Source organism: Dermacentor variabilis, chromosome 10, assembly GCF_050947875.1.
Source record: "Dermacentor variabilis isolate Ectoservices chromosome 10, ASM5094787v1, whole genome shotgun sequence".
Lineage (NCBI taxonomy): Eukaryota > Metazoa > Arthropoda > Arachnida > Ixodida > Ixodidae > Dermacentor > Dermacentor variabilis.
In genome coordinates, this window is record NC_134577.1 from 91328365 (window position 1) to 91346115 (window position 17751).

General features: G+C 48.4%; 1 protein-coding gene across 1 annotated transcript in view; it reads left to right on the plus strand.

The window, feature by feature from the left end:
- Positions 1-1506: 1506 nt before the first annotated feature.
- LOC142559334 (solute carrier organic anion transporter family member 4A1-like) overlaps positions 1507-17751 on the plus strand; it is a 56017-nt gene continuing 39772 nt past the window's right edge. The window contains exons 1-2 of the mRNA XM_075670948.1: positions 1507-1539; positions 15555-15907. Of these exons, the coding sequence (XP_075527063.1) occupies positions 1507-1539; positions 15555-15907 (386 nt within the window). The remainder of the gene's footprint in view (positions 1540-15554; positions 15908-17751) is intronic.

Sequence of the window (17751 nt, forward strand, 5' to 3'; positions counted from 1 at the left end):
AAGTGTATGGGTCCCACACAATTTTTCCGTACTGCATAACCGGTCGAATCAGGCATTTTAGTTCAGGAGTATCATTATGCACATTTCTTCTAAGCGACCACAAGGCTTTCTGGTCCTTCGTAGATACGTAATAAACGTGTTCATTCCAACACAAATCCGAGGTAAGCTTTAAACCCAACTATTTAAATGTTGATACTTTTTTTAACAAGACACCTTCAATGGAATAAGCGTAATCAACAATACTTCGTTTTCTAGTGATAGACATGTAAACCGTTCCTTCAGAGTTCGAAACTGTTTGCCAGGTGTCACACCAATTTTTTTACCTTTTGCAAGTGTGAATTTAAATCGGTCTGATCGGCAGGCAATTCAATAGGGTTATACAGTACGCAGTCATCTGCGAAGAGTCCTATGGGAACTGTAATGTCTTGCGGCATGTCATTGATAAATAATAAAAAATAACAGGGGGGCCCAATACACTTCCCTGGGGTACTCCACGAAAGCATGAGCAAGTTACATCACATAAGGCTTGCTGACCGGCTTTCGGCAAGTGGTTTTATATTCTTCAAACGCGGACTCGACGACCTTGGTACGTTCGCTGTACGTCTTGCAGTGCGACCACGTGACGTCGCTGTCATTTGCGGTACGGGTACCTACGCAATCAGAGTGGCCGCGCTTTGTTTGTTGGCACGAGAGCTCTTGAATATGAAGTTATGGTGCGTAATATGCCCTGACTCACGAAAGAAAGCCCTGTCTGCAGGAGATTGTTCCGTGCGTTCACAAAATAACGTAGTAAAAGATGCCTACAAAGGAGCGAAATCACCCGGGTTGTTGCTTCTTCAAAATGGCGTATCGCTGCCTCAAACACTCCACCGCGATCGACGATCGCTGATAACTCAGACGCAAGCCCACTACGACGAACAAGCCAAGTGCCTAGTGAAAAATGTCGTATAGCTGGAGCAGTATTTACTTAAGTTATACAGAAAACTTCAAAGGGCCCCCTGTGTGTTTTTCAATATTCCTTTTCATATGACGTGGTTAATATATAAATGAGGAGTACGTACAACACGTTAACTAATTCCACACTGTCAGTTACTACCGTGTAAGCGGGGGCTCGAAGCTTCTCAAGTGGATAGATCCGATTTCTTTCAGACCCTTCCCGTAATATTTGGGGATGGAATAAAATAGATTTGATTTGATAAATCTTGCAACAGTTTTGAAACCAGCAGCTCCTTTGTTTTGAGAGGTACAGGATGTGAATTATAACAAGACAACTTTGTCCAATTAATAACGTTGTGCAATTTATTGTGCGGCCCGTTACTTTCACCGTAAACTTCACTCTAAATGCGACTGAATCAACTTTTTTTCTTTATGCAGTCGTTTAGGTTTGAGAAGTAACCCTGGGCTGCTTCCTAATGAAACTATGGCCTGCGGACTAAGAAGAGGAAGACGAGGTGACCGACCTGCCCAGACCGACGGGGCGTCAACAAAAACAGCGACAGGACAACCATGGAGGAGCAGAAGCAGTCCACGAGCACGCGGGTATGCACAAATTTAGTCGGTTCGTTCACTCCGGCTGTCCTCGCGCTAAAGCATTTTGGGTTTTTGATCCAGTGCCTGCTGTGTAGAGACTACCAACTGAAGCGCAGGGAAAATAATGGCTACGCGTTTAATTGAGACGTAAAAATAATAAGGAAAATGCAAATCAATGTGGACAGAAAGAGAACCCGTGACAGGTGAAAGCCTAGCTCACGTATACAGAAATCCCCCGTGCAATGCTCTAAGCTACCGTGACGGCCGTCATACAAACAACTTTGTTGGGCAGTTTGTTGTGTATTGCCCATGATGACCTCTGCAAGTATTAGTGCCACTGCGGTTATATCTAACAAAAAGTCGAATACCTCGGTTCTTTCTTTTCCTTCTTGTTCCTTTATGAGAGCCAAAAAGGTTAAGCCTGGCCACTTTTTACAGAAATACCGAGTTACGGTATACGAACACGGCAGATGATGATGATGATGATTACTCAGCGGAAATATTGTGTTTTTGTGCAATACTGGCGATCTCGTCGAATCAATTGAAAGCTAAAGGGACTGCATGTCATGGGTAGCAATGTTGCCGACGCTTTACACGAGCAGATGAGTAGCGTATGGTCAGCTACTGTAATAATAACTCTGTCTCCTTTCTATGGAAACTCTGAGCCACAAGATGTCGTCACAAGGTGACGCCACCAACCCGGCTGCTCACGTTAATGCTCCCGGTAATGCAGTATTCCATAAACAGTGATTACGTGGACGTAAAAGCTATTTTTTTTAGTGTCACTGGACAAAACTGTTACTTGTCTTTTTTGCTTCCATATACGGTTACGACATGCTTGTATATTATTTCGGAGCTTGTTTTCAAGCAAAGTTGCAAGTTTTCACTAAAGAGACAGGTAAGCAGATGGAAACAGTGATGGTTCCCGTTAGTGCGATAAATTATGACAATGAAGTGTTTCAATCGCCCAGAATCACTGGTTCACACAATTTAAGATTCACTGAACAAACATCAGTCTCATGTCAGAAGGATATCAACGCTGTGAGTTTTTCTTTTGGAAAGTCTTGCAGCGAACTGGACTGAGTGAGGGTGTCTTCTCTTTTATTTTTTATTTTTCACGCGTAAAGCCAGGTTAACTGTACAAGTGAGAAAACGACAAGATGTTTTTGTAACAATGAAGTATCACAGTTCTCAAGAGGAAGCTTTAGCTTGGGAGCTCCTATATAAATGCACGGGAACGGAGAAATAATTTTTATCAGCAATTTTTCTTCACTGATTTTGACGTGGTTTATTGCATTTCAAAAGAAGTTAAAATAAAGTAGCACTAGTCAGTACATCTTCAATTTATGATACCAATTTCTCATTCTGAAAAACTGCAAAATAAAAATATGCGGATCCCACGCACTGTGGGCATCGATATAAAAGATGCCTTCTGTGCTGTTAGCGTTGATTGACAATAATTAGCGGTGATGTTTCTTCAACTTTCAACTTCAATTCTGCGATCTTCATATGATAAAAAAGGGGGACCTAGCTATAACCAAGTTCAAGGGGAGGCACAGTTACTTCGCTGTATCGATTACTTCGTTAGATCTATTGGTGCACGTAATGCAGTATCAATCTCTATGGTTACTTCAAAGAGGATTTCACTCACTTTGTAATATCCATTATTTCGGTATACGCAGTTTCGTTATAACAAGGTTGGAAAAGGCTTAGGTTTACGAAATTGTTTTATTTCGCAGCACTAATAAATACACGACTTGTTTGTGAGCAGGACTGTTGCAGATTCCTCGTAAATATTGTAACGGTTCCACAGAAGCAGCAAAGTCACGGATCACATTTATACACTTGAGACGCTCCCACAGGCGCAGTTTCCAGAACTTCAATACCTGCTATTAGTGCGGAGTTGCAGATGTGTAAATTTCGGGCTTTTAGTTTTCTTGAAACTTACCAATTTTCGGCGAAATTTGTGAATATGTTTACGTTCTGAATCGTAATTCTGCTTCCTAGGATTGCTAGAATGTACGTCTGCTTCCTAGAGTTACTAGAATCAGACAACAGCGGTTGTCTGATACGAGCATTCACGCGTTTTACATGCATTTGAATAGGGAAATAAACGCCGGTCCCGAGTTAAACCTTCCCCTTAACAACCAAAGCCAGTACTGTGCGCGTTGTCCTAACGTTGAGGCAGCAGACGCACGCCCACCGACTTGAAGACGGGCGCACTCGCTCGAGGCCGAAATGTAGAGAAAGGTTGCCTGCGTAATAAATTTGGATTTGGTTTTCTCCGTAAACTGGAGCCGCATAAGGCTTTGAGCAAGGAGGCAACCGAGAGAGACCGTTAAGGCACACGTAGACTAAAGTGCGAACAATGTACCCAAACAGGCCGAGTAGGATACAAATGAAACGACCAAGAATTGATGACGTATAGAAGCAAAATAGACCGACAGACGGACGGACTAGAAATAAACAGAACATTGTACATATCCTACGCGCTGAGGAAATCAATGTTATGCGAACAATTCTGCAGGTAGCTGGCTGGTTTCGCAACGTTTCTGCAAATCGTTAACCGGATAGACCAACGTGTTTGTGTAAGGCGATCGATTGTGGGCCTAGCTGACGCGAGCGTGGGTATGGCGGTAGCGGTGAGACAGCGATGACAGTAGTAATATGACAGCAGTGGTGATGAGATATGAATCCTAAAGGGCATAACTTTCAATGGCTCATTCGCCCGTCCTCGTGATGATGATGATGATGATGATGATGATGATGGTCAAAAACTTTATTTATCCCTCTTTAAAGGGGAATGGGCAATGGAATAGAGGGTGGGAGGAGGAACTACTTGAAGTAGGCCTCCTTTATCCTCTCAGCCCACTCCAGGATGGCCTCCTGAAGATCAGGCCTGGAGCTGCGCAAGGCAGCCTCCCACTGCTCCTCACTAGATATTAATTGCTTGAGGAAAGAGGGAAGGGGGTGCTTAGGGCACCCCACATAATGTGGTTTAAGTCTGCTCTGGGAGAGATACAGAATCTACAAGAGGGAGAAAGGTAAATGGCGGGATGAATGCGGTGGAGGAGGTAAGGGTACAGAAAGGTGCGAGTCTGCAGCCGTCGCCACAGAACTTCACACCTACGCGGGGATTTGCCCATGAGTGGCGGAAAGGTTAAGAGGTCTAATCGGTAGTGTGTGCAGATGTCGTGGTAAGTAATAAGTCGATCCCGCGCTGTAAACGGCGCCTCCTCCGTGGCGAGGTCGGACACATCTGATGCCTGAGCCCGGACTGTAAATCCTCGGGCACTGGCATGAGCCGCCTCGTTTCCGGCAAGGCCCGCATGCGCGGGAGTCCAGATTAATGCCACAGTTTGATGGAAAAGACGGGCCAAGAGGAGAGAAAGGGCTAGCTTAGAGACCCTACCCGCTCCGAAGTTATGTATGGCTGCTTTGGAGTCGCTAACGATAACTGATGAATTTGGAATTGGGAGGCCCAGGGCTATGGCCGTTTCCTCCGCCTCCTCCGAGGAAGAGCCAGGAATGGAGGCGGCCGGAGCGACCTGGCCGTGAGAGTTAATGACTGATATTGCGTAATGATTTCTGTTCCCATATTCGGCGGCATCAACATAGAGCACGTCTTTAGAGGTGGAGAATTGTTTTTGGAGAGCCTTTGCTCGCTGCCTCCTGCGCTGTTTGTGATGCACAGGGTGCATGTTTTTAGGAAGTGGGGGGATGCAGAGGTTCTCGTGTATGTGATGTGGAATGGTGTATTTAGTCTTGATGATGGGTGCCGGAGTGATAGACAGAGTTTGTAGAATGTGTCGACCTGTTGCGGTGTTAGAATGTCTGCTATACTGGGATGTGAGGTGGGCTTCTGTGAGTTCAGTAAGTGTGTTGAAAGTTCCAGTAAGCATTAGCCTTTCAGTGGAGGTACGTATGGGGACCCCGAGAGCGAATTTATATATTTTGCGTAAAAGAGTGTCGATCTTTTCTGATTCTGATTTAAGGAAATGTAGATATGGTGTTGCGAATGTAATCTTACTGATAACGAAGGCCTGAATCAAGCGGAGAAGTTCGGCCTCCTTTAGTCCGCCATATTTATTGGAGACTTGCCCTAGAAGACGCAGGGTGTGATCGACTGTGGTGTGGAGTGTATGTAGGGTATATGTGTTGAGCCGGTTGCTTTGAATGTGTAAACCGAGCACCCGGAGCCTGTCCACTCTAGTAACGGGGATGTGGTTTAGGATGACCTGTATACTAGACATGTGTTTCCCGGCCCCCCGGTGGGATGGCAGAAGAAGTAGCTCGGATTTTTGAGGGGAGCATGTGAGATTCATAGCCCCGGCATGAGCCACGACGGCGTCTGCTGCGGCCTGTAGAGTGTCTTGAATCTCTCCATCGGAGACGCCAGTCGTCCAAAGAGTGATGTCATCGACGTAGAGCGAAAACTTGAGATCGGGAATAGACCGCAATGCTTGCGCCATCGGCATCATAGAAAGATTAAAAATAAAAGGGGACAGCACTGAGCCTTGGGGCGTGCCGTAGCTACCTAAAGCGTATGAAATGGATTGCTCTGTGCCTATGTGTATCGTTGCGGTACGGTTGGATAAGAAGGTACATATGTAGTCATATGTCTTTCCGCCAACCCCAATGAGATTAAGCTCTCGGAGGATCGTGGAATGTGAAACGTTATTGAAGGCTCCGTGGAGGTCCAGACTGAGAATTGCTTGCGTATCTAGACTGCTATTGGGTGTAATGATGTCATGCTTCATTCGAAGCATGATATCTTGGCATGAGAGAGATTTTCGAAAGCCTACCATTTCTGATGGATAAAGATTGTTGTCCTCCATGTATTTACTGAGTCGGTTGAGGATGACGTGTTCGAGTGTTTTACCTAGACAAGAGGTTAGTGATATAGGTCTGAGATTAGAAGTGTTGAGGGGTTTGTTTGGCTTTGGGATAAAAATTACCCTGGCATCTTTCCACGAACTAGGGAGGGTGCCAGTGTCAAAGCAGTGATTGAAGTACGCCGTGATGGCTGTGACAGAGTTGTCGTCTAGATTGCGGAGTATTTTATTGTTAATAAGGTCGAGGCCCGGTGCTGACATTGTGCGCAGGGTGGCGAGGGCATGACGAACCTCTGCTTCCGTGATAGCAGCGCTAAGTAGGTCGTTGGGTTCGCCAGTATATTTCGGCATGTCATACTTCTGAGCGGGAGGCAGATGTTTATGGCGGAGGTCGTCGAAGAATCCGTTGAGATTGTTTTTGTGTGCATGTAGCAGTTTGTTTATGCTATGGTTGTGGTGTGTGCGCGATGTGGTAGGGTCTAATAAGTGTCGCAAGAGCTGCCATGTGCGCTTGTTATCGAGGTTGTCATGCATGCTTTCACATACCTGGCCCCACTGCTGGCAAGCCAGTTGTGTGGCGTACTCCTGGATCTGGAGGTCTAATTTGGCAATTCTGAGTCTTAGTTTTCGGTTGAACCGTTGCCTCTTCCACCGTTTGAGAAGGGACTGTTTGGCTTCCCACATGTGTAGAAGCTTGGAATCAACCGTAGTGAGAGCGGTTTCGGGGGGCAGAGTGGTAGTGTGCGTCTGGGCGTCTGAGTGTAGTTGCTGAACCCATTCTGAAATGTCTTGAATGTTTGTGGGAGCTGATATCTGGCGGGCCTCTCGAAAATTGTCCCAATTGTTAAGGCTGAGGCGTTTGGGTGCAAAGGGTTTGTGTTTGAATTGTAGTGTGATGGTAATGATGTAATGGTCGCTGCCGAGCTTAACTTGTGAGTTGTGCCATGTGACGTGTTGGATTCTGTGTGTAAGCGTAAGATCGGGGGAGGTGTCCTTAGCTACGCTATTGCCTAGCCTGGTTGGTGCATCGATGTCGTTATGTAATGTAAGTCTGTGGCCTTGTATGTGGATCCATAGGGCTCTGCCCTTAGGAGTAGAAACGGAGTGACCCCACAAATGGTTGGGTGCGTTGAAATCTCCAAGGATTAGGAGGGGGTGGTGGGTGGCAGCGGCAATAGCTTGAGCGAAAAGGGAGTCAAAGCGGTGATGTTTGTCTTGTGGACGACTATAGATATTGAGAATGCAAAGGCCAGGTGCATTATTATTGCGAGGAATAATTTCTAGAAAGTCATGCTCTATATCGACGCTGTCGAATTGGGAGTGATTGGCAGTGAGGTGCTTTTGCATAATAATTGCCGTATCGGGCCGGGAGATTTTATTGGTCTGATAGACATTATAACCTGGGAAGCTGATTAGTCCGTGAGTTTCCTGAAGCGCAATGACAGCTGGGAGATTAGAAGAGGAGGCTAGAAACTGCTGGAGGTGGGCTTTCTTTTCTCGAAACCCCCTACAGTTCCACTGCCACACTTCAAACTCGGAGCGGGTCGGGTTATTGGCCATTCTTAAGCGGAGCTGGTGGGGAGGCGGATCGAGCAGGTGCAACTATGTTAGGATGATTCGCGGTGACTCCAGCTATCCAACTTGTAATTTGTTGGATGTGTGCTTGTACGAATTCAATAAATTTGTCGAGCTTTTCATTCCTGGCTGTGTAATCTGTATTGATTTTTTCAATTGCAGTGAGTATATTATGGAATTTAGTCTGCAAAGCGGTTAGCCTGTCGTTATAATTTAAGATTGTCTCGTCCAGGGTGTCCTCTGATCGCGGAGTGCTCGGAGTTTTACGTTTGCTGGGGGGAGGGTGAAGCGGTTCCCGTTCAGTGGAGGGGCTAGTGTCCATGGGGCGGTGTGAGAGGTTTCAGGTAGGGCTGATGGATGATGAGTCAAAAGGGTCGTGTTAGAGAGAGGGGCTTCAGAGGTTGAAGTAGAGGGGTGACGAGATTGGAGTTCTAATTTAAGTCTTTGAATTTCGGCTTTTAGAATTGTATTTTCTTGAAGGAGGGATTCATTAGTAGCAGTCTGGTTTGAGGAGCAGCTGGAAGAGGCTACCTTAGCCCAGCTTACCTGGGGTGGGTTGCGCGAGGAGTTGGCGAGAGTAGGGCTTGATGATAGAGCTGGCCAGGCGACGTCTTGGGTTGCATAGCCAGGCCCATGGTCCTTGCTTTTGCTGCGACTTCTTCGCCGGCTTGAGTCGCGAGTACGGTCGAGACTGGGAGTTCGGTTGGTGGGTGAAGTGTCTTGTTTGTGCCTGGGACGGGTAGGGCGCGGTTTGAACTTTTGTTTGCAGAGCGAGGAGCCGGTTTGATGGTTTCCGTTGCACAAAACACATATCGGGTCACATTCGTGGTCCATGGGTGCGTCTTTCATTCCACACTTGGGGCAGAGTGTGTCGGTGGCATTTGTGCAGACGTCCTGGCGATGACCAATCCCGCGGTATCGGGTGCAGGCTTCTACCTTCTGCCTGAAGGGGCGGCATCGAAGTGAACAGCCGTCGTAGTTGACATAGAAAGGGATGATTTCGCCTTGGAATATGACCGTGATGGTTTCAGTATTGCCCAGGCGTCGTGCACCCCCAATAATCAATGTTGGGTTGCATCTGCGGAGGGTTGAGGCGATGTCATCTTCTGAGTAATCTGGGGGCAAGTGAATGCATCCTCTACAGGTATCGATGGGATCGGCCACATGGGTGGCGACTTCGTAAGGGTTACCATTGAATTGCAGACTCTGGATGTTGTGGTAGAGATCTGCACGTCCCATGTCTGGTGTGCTGATTAGAACGGTATTGTTGATGGTGTTGACACGAATTTGGTCAGAACTGGTGCGGTCGGTGATGGGGAGTCCCGCAGCCTTGAGGATGACTTGTCTGAGGATGCATGCATGGATTCCAGCGCAGTTGAGGCCCCCACGAACTCTTAGGATGATTTTATAATCGCTGCGCGGCAGCGGCGGGGGCTTCGGTTCAGCTCTTGATTGAGTCCTATGGGCCACTGTGAGGTATGCTGGTGGCGAAGGATGCTGACGCTGTTTCGAGAGGTTATTGTGGATCTCGCGCCAGGTGCGCGCGCCATCGCGCTCCGTTCATGCGCCCATGCTAGGCGGAGCTAGGCCCAGCAGCGAGACGGTCAGCCGAGAGCCCTAAAAAGGGCTGCGGCTCGCGTAAGGGACGTCGGAGTTGCTAAAAGAACTGTCAAGAAGTGCCGATAACACTCACATAGGTCCAGGCAGGAAATCAGGCTCTTGAAGCGATTGGGTAGGCACAAAAAGAAAAAATGCAGGAGCCGAGGCAACATGCGACCGCTCGCACCGTCGTCGTCTTCTTCCTCCAACGGCTCCTCGTGATCGTCGGCTAGACCTTCTGCGCAGATGCAAAGACACCGACGCAAAGGGCACGTGCTCTGGCGCGACACACATGCTTATGGGACCCCTTCTTCGCATAATGCAAATCACGTAACTGTTGAGACTGGCGAGCTCTCTCGCGACAACTTTGGGCCGTCCCAAGCTTTCAATTCTTCAGTCTGTGATGACGGCTGAGTCACAAGTCGTTGCCGCCTGGGTAGGCGGTTGCGGAGAGCGTTCGTCGCCGAAGTCCGCTGTGCAGCTATTGTCGGGATGCACCGTTTCATCTTGCCAGCTCACCACAGCTTCACTTACGCAAACTCATAGAGTGAGCCAGATTTGCGTGATCCCAAAGTAAATAGTGTCGCGGAGTATATGGCCTCTGTGGAGTAACCGAGCGGAGAAGGCAGGGGACGTATGCAGCCGCTGTGACGCCATTTTCGTAACGTTGTCGGTATTCCGTTGTTGTCGTGCCTCTACCCTCGTGCCGTCGTCGTCTCGCAGTCATCATTCCGGTGCGATTCCTTCTTGTCATACTGCGATCATCGTCGCACCATCATTCTTTTGATGCCATTGTCGTCACGCTAACATGCCATCTAACAATGCATGTCATTGATAATTTCTGCCACCATCATTAAATACCGCTGTCGCCATCAGCAGTACACCTCGGAATTTTTCTAGTGTTTGTGATTTCTACGGTCCGCTTCGTTTGAAAACCACCTTAGGTGGTTTCTGCACAATTTTTTTTTGTGAACTAAATGAACCATTGCTTTCAATTTATTTCTGGTAGAAAAAGCCTGGTCGTTCAACGTCATTGGGGGAAAATGCACGATGAATGAATGAGTTACATATGTAAGAAAATAGACTGAGGCAGTTGGCTTGCCACGGACATGTTACACAAGTATTTCGGTGACTTCTATCGCTGCAACCCACGGGAAGCGACGTATCAACATAAGGCACAAGCGGGTTGGGGGGGGGATACTACAATAGTGAGCGTGAAACCATCGCTGCGCATGAGTATTGTACACGAATGAGCAACAAGGGAGCAGAATTCTAGTAAACCAGTGGCAGACGCTCGTGCAGCAAATAGTATGCGCTGTGGCCACTTAGCTGTGGCCACTTAGCTTCAGCCAGCGCCTAGGCGATGCTTCATCAGTGCTGACTTGGCGCCGTAGCGAAGAGGGTTTGACAAAAATGTTCACGAGTCATTCCACTCTGTAAATGTGGACGACCAGCGAAGACTGTCTAGCGCACGACACAGAGGTTATCCAGAATATTGAACAAACGTACGAACATATTCATTGTCATATTCTGTGGTTCCATAATATATGCTTTCAAAAGCCGTTTCATATGTCAAGGCCAGTTACATTGCTGCATGGGACACACATCTTTGCTTGTCACGTCTGGTGGCAGTCTGGCGCATGTATTAACGGGCGTCTCGGTTGGTTTCGGCGACGCATCCCTATCCGAAGTAAACAGCCGTTTCCTGGCGTCCCCCAAGTTTACAACTGTGAGTTCGAGCATTCTTAGTTCACCACTGCACCGCACGTGCAAATCCTACGCACCTTTCTTGTCTTGACAACGGGCGTAATAACTAGTGAACTGGCCAGCGCATCAGGGACGAAGGGGGGAAGGAGGGGGACGATAAATGGCTTCCAACTTTCCCTTCGGTTGGCCTCTTCTACACTTGTCGTCCCGGACTGATCAGTGCTACCCGAAGCACTGCGATTGAGCGTTGGCGTTTCGGGCGGCTCCGGTAGCTTCTGCCCGTCCAGGGTGACAGACGAAGAGACCGAGTGCGGCGCCTTTGAGATGCAGTTGTCGCTGAGCTGGCGTTGACTGGGCGTCGAATACGATCCCTTCATTGTCCTCAGTGGACAAAAAAAGACTTTATGGTCAGCGGCGTCTCGTTACTCTTCCCGTCAAAAGAGCCGGAAGAATCAGCGCCGCTCGTTTCTCAGGAAAGCTAGCGTCGGCAACTCTTGTACTCTCGACTCCGCTTCGGGCTGACCGGCGGCTCGCGTCAGTGCTGCCGTTTCCACTAGTGTGTTGTCTTCAAAAAATGGCAGGGCGCGCGTTTCTGGTGTTACAGCAGCGGCATACGAGCGTGGCCGCACTTTTCCAACGGCGGCTGCACGATGCAGGGCACGTCGCGGTCTTGCAGCCCAAAATGGCACCTCACGCACGTCTAGTGGTTGAGCAATCCGCCATAAAATGGCGTTCTGCACCACACATGAAGCGCGCTCTTCATTCCTTTGTATTCTAGCATTAGCCGAAAGCCAGACACCACGATGAAACAATGATGATGCTTCACGAACTCGAGCTTCACAAGCCAGCGGCATTTACCAAGCGGTGCAAGTTGGCCAGCTTCAGAGAGTCGGTGCTGGCAGCAGGTGCAAGGCAGTACTTCGTCGAGTAGACTAGAGTATAGCCGTGCGTTCCAGCGGTATATACTCTTCTTCAGCAGCAGAAGATAGTCTTCTGTCGTAATCCTGGCGGCTCGAGGCGCAGTGCAGAGAGCTACCAATAACCTGTTGCCGCCCTGCTGCAGCAATCCTCTGCCGCCTCAGTGATGGCGTCAACCGTCATGTAAACTGACACGCTGAAGAGAAAGCACTGTTCTTTCTTTGGGTCTCCACAACCACTTCGTCTGAGCATCCACGACGAAAAGCGTGATGCCTCAGCAGCTGAGGAGTAGGACGAAAGGGTTAAAGCTCTCGAAACGCGCCAAAACGGTGAGCAAAGAGTAGTTTATCCGTACTAGTGTAATTTGGTAGTTTCACACGAAGGGGGGGGGGCGAAACACTGAAATGTAGAAGGTCTCGCGTTTTGCAGGAGCTCATCGGAGGGTGCTCCAACCACACACCCGCCGTGGTGGCTTGTCGGCTATCACGTTGAGCTTCTAAGCACGAGGTCGCAGGTTTGATTTCCGACCCTGGCGGCCGCGTTCGATGGAGGGTGAAATGCAAAAATGGGGAATGACGATCGCGCCTAAATCTTGCGCCCAATAGGGAGGGAAGCAGGAATGCAGCGTGGGAGGGAATGGTGGTGGGGGCTGCTTCGACTCCACCAAGAAGTGCGTATCTCGCACGGCGGCGAGCGGCCGCGTGCGCCGTATCTTTATAGGAATTTGCACAGGCTCATACTTTTGTGCGCGCTCTATTCTAGTCGCTCTTGCGTTGAAGCGATAGGCAGCACGAAGGTCACTTCGCTCGTTGCTGCGACCGCGCTTGCTCACACCAGTGTTTTGACAGCGAGTGCCTGTGCGGATAGAGTGTGATGTGTTCATGTTTGCTTCTACGCGCTTAAACCATGCTTGTTAATTCAGTTAGTAAGCGATTGTTTCAAAGGTCATACGATCGACAAAAGTACTATCCGTACTTAGTATAGAGGTCTGCTAATTGGCTATCGCAATCGATGCTTTGCCTTTCGGGTTAAACTGCGACCTTTTTTCATAGTTTCGCAGGCGCAGATACTTAAAATGCAGACTTAAATGTGCTTTTCTGAACTACTTTTTTGTCGTCGCGAGGTGGCGTCAGGTCGCAGAAGCGTCTTCCAGACGGCTCTAAATGCGTTCCATTACTTGGCATCGAAGCTGTTTCGGCTGTTTCCTTAGCTGGGATTTCTGGGATTGCTGGGATTTCTCGACACGCATGGCGGCTGCCATTATCCGCCATGTTGACTCTCTGATTGGCTGTCGAGAGGTCACGTGTTTTAAATTTGTGCCAGAAACGGAAGTTCTGCAAAATGCAATTGTGCGTTTTTATCAAAATGACATGACGTGACATGATTGCGAAATTAATCGAGTAATACTTTTTTTGCACGTCCTTGGCAACTATATTGCACTTTACCAATTTAATAAGGAAGTGGATGGTAGCGTTCAGGAGTCCGTGTAATGCACCTACAATTTCACGAATATAGGGTTGGCGATTAAAGATAGCCGCCATGTCAGCTTGCTGATTGGCTGAAGGAATATCCCGTGAAGAGCGTCAGAGGAGGGGCCCTTTCTTAAGCGTCAATTTGACGCTGCCTCACGTTGCGCTGGGGCACCGTTGTGGAGATTTCCCGCCATGATTTCGCGAGCCTTGCGCGAGCCTTAACATCATTCGCGAGCCTCGCGAATTATGTTAATGAGCGGCCACGCATATGCAATGGCAGACGAGAAGCGTGCGTATAACCGCACTTTCACCCGTCGTTCGGGGCCTTGAAGATATTTTTGTTCGTAACGCCTGGTCATACAATTTGCGACGCTCTCGGATGGCGTTGGCATTTGTGCCCTGCAATTTCGCCGACGGCGAAGTACGGACCTCGCGTTGTCGTCCGAAATCGAGCGGGACAGGATGAAAGTTGGGTGGTAGGCGACTGCGGAGGGCTTCCTCGCCGTGTTGTTTCGTGAACCGGGGGCACCAGCAGTTCGGTGGGTGAGCGCGAGCCCTCGCGGTCGCAAAGCTGGCGCGACGAGGAGCGCCGGAAGCGAAAAGCGCACGCGTTTATTCGAAAGCGAACGTTGCGTGCCGTCGCTTTAATTTCAGTTTCACTCGGCCGCGCCTCCGTGACTGAGCTGATTACACGGTCTCCAACACTGGAGGCGTGGAGCGCGCGTCACAGCAATGAGCCTTCTCACTGTTCGGTTGGTATGGTGACGCTCTCGGCAGATCACGTGCTACTCGTCGCGCGGGTCTCACGAGCGGCGTCATACGCATGACACGCCGGCGACGAAGCGAGCGAAGAGTGAAATATGATGTACTTTGATAAGTGTGTCAACCGTGTAGAATTCTTCTTCAACATAACGCAGACGGCAATGAAGGACAGTCAAGGTGCCAGGAAGATCATTCGTACTCTTTCAGGTGAGTCCTCGTAATTCCTGAGTAATTGAACCTTTACTTTTTTGTGCAGCCACTCATGTCACGTTTCTTTTTCCCCTGAAAACTGAATCCCTGGATGAAAGACTGTGCACAACTACTGGCTGGAGGCATCAGGGGAAAATGAATAATTATTCTTTCCCCTTAGGTGACGGAACGTTGCAGTTTCGACCCTTTGAAGATGGTTGTGCTTTCGAAAATCCGAGGACACCTAAGCACCTCTTATGAGTTATGAATGCGAAAGCACTAACGTCTAATTGAACGCCACTGAATGGTCCTTCCAGTCTTGCGGTACGGGTAATGTACCATAGCGGTATGTGCTGCCCGAGGCAGCAAGCAGCAGCGAGCAGCCTGCGGTGCCAACGCCGCATGCCACCGATGTCCTGCGCGACGAGAGACCGAGAAAGCACGAGAGACCCAGAAAGCAGCAGCGGCCACCAATTCCGGCAGGCGTGCGCAGCAGCTCAGTAGGAGGGAGAGAGGGGGAGATACGGAACGCGCGGCCTTCTGAGAGTGAGGGTGAAGTGGTATAGCAGCAATGTCCTCTCCCCTTACGCAACATCTGGCGCACTCTTGCAGTGGCAGGCGTTTCTTTTCGCTAGCTCTGCTGCGTCGAGGCCCGCTCGTGACGTTGCGTCGCAGCCAATGGGAATTTAGGTGCCGTTTCGCTGCTACAGACGACAGTCACCAGGTTTCTTGCTGAACGGGCCACTTGGTTGATGCTTTCGCATACATAATGTAGTCGTACGTTTGGGAACACGCTGCATGCTGCAGCAAAAAGAATGCAGTCGCTGTGGGTAAGCAGAGTTAGTTTTACCGGCAGCGTAACGCAAGTGATATTTGCTGGACAGAACGGGGATAAACAAGTAGTCTGCAAAAACGTGTACGCCTCAACAGGAGGAGATAATTACTGCCGGTACATTATACCGCGCAGAACGAGGACACCCGGTGTGGCTGGCTCGGCTTTTCCCCGTCGGTGGCGCAGCGGTTCGCCAGGTCCGAGTGGGTGCTGGCGTGCTTCTGCGCGGCCGGCTTCGTGCAGGGCATGGTGATCAGCGGCTTCGTCAACGTGTCGTTGCCCACGCTCGAGCGGCGCTTCCACCTGCGCAGCGTCGAGACGGGCCTCATCGTGTCCATGTACAACGTGGGCTCGCTGCTCTTCATGGCGCCCGTCACCTTCTTCGGGAGCGACAGGCACAAACCGCGCATCATGGCCGTGGGCGTCGCGCTGATGGGCGTCGGCTCGTTCATCTACAGCGCGCCCCACTTCATCGCGCCGCAGTACAAGTACGATAGACCGCCGTATAACCGCCTGTGCAAATGTCCCGTGTCATGCACGAAGACTTAAAACGAAAAAAGGACTGATCGTTTTGCGCCTCTGACTAGGAAAAAGTCTCTCTTGAGCTTCACGTGACAGTTTCGAATTCTAGTTATAGTATAGTGATAGCAATCTGGTTATGAAACTTCTGCGTAACGCTATGGGAAGGCTTCGTGTAGCGTCCGCCGTCGACGTACTGCGGCGCTGGCGCAAGCAGAAGGTGAACTGCAGCAGAAGCCGAACAGACGTCACAAGCGTTCTGTGCGTACGCTCGCTATTGCGCAATGGTCGACTGCCTGTGTCGGCGTGTGAATATTGTCGACACAGCGTGCAAATTGCCGCCCTGTTTCTATACAGTGGTCAGAAACTTAAAGGCGAACACTTTCGAAACGACTACAACGCTTTAATTCATTCCAAGTTCAACTGCGTTCCCAACAGCGGCTTAATTTATAATTCAAATTGCGCACTTGGACTGCTCCATCGTTAGTATAACCGACTACAGGGGGAATTGACGTCGCACTTTTATGTAAATGTGCGTAAAGACAACCTGCGTTTCAAACTAACAGTGCTACACAACTGAATAACTAATTAAAGAAATTGGTAATAACTAACTTAATTACGAAATTACTAAGGTTATTGTTACTTATCACTAAATTAATACAAAATTATTATTGGATTATTACAAATTATAACTAGTATAATCAATGAAATGATTGCCAACTAATTACTAAACTAACAAATCTAGCCACCTGACTAAGCTAACAAACTGGTAATTACTATACTAACTATAAAACTAATAAATAACTAACCTAACTTACTAAATAATCTAACCACTACACTAACTAAACTCAAGAATAAGTAACGTAACAAACTACAATAACAAAACCAACTTAACCAATAAACTAATTACACAATAACTAATACACCAACTAAACTGACTAAGTAAATAAGCGAACTACGTAAACTAATTAAATAACCAATCTAACAAAGTTAACCAACTGATTAACTAAGTTATCTGACTGAAATAGCAAAATTCTTCACTTAGAACCGGCCTAACTATAATAACCAAGAAAATATATTTAACTTACGAGCTAATCAACTAATAATTAACACAGCGAACTAGCTAACCAAACATAACTGACTTATCCAACTAATTAACAAGACAAAGTGCAAATAGAGACAGCCGAACGAAACAGTTTGTGCAAGGAAGGCTACTAGGGGGGAGATACCATGTATAATTTAAACACAAACGCATCGCACATTAAGTTATTTTGCCAAAAGTTCCCCTTGCATTCTCACTCTACAAGTATTCCGAAATGAATGGGGGAGAGGCGTCTTTGCTCGTGAAAGATTTGCGTGATCGTGCAGCCCGTCCAGATTGCTCACCGGATGGATGGATGTTATGAGCGTCCCCTTTGGAACGGGGTGGTGGGTTGCGCCACCAAGCTCTTTCTATTATGCTGCCTAATGTCCTACCTAGCTTAAACAATAAAAAAAAAACACTATGAACTACCATGCCCAAATTTTCTGATCCCCTATTGCAAACTGTGCTTTTGTACGTCTCGTCTTTTGTCGTCTCCCTACTTTTCTTCCACCAATCCCCCAATCGCCTCTTGCTAATGCCTATTGCGGACATGTTTACTTTACCACTGCTCCCGCTGAACCCAAGGGCTCCAAGGAGGCCAGTGGTGCCTAAATCGACCGCTGGGTAGACGTCTTCAGATTGTAATAAAACATGCTCCATAGTTTCCCTAGCTTTACCGCAGCAAGTGCATGCTTCTTCTTGCTTCTTATATCTCGCTTTATAGGTGCG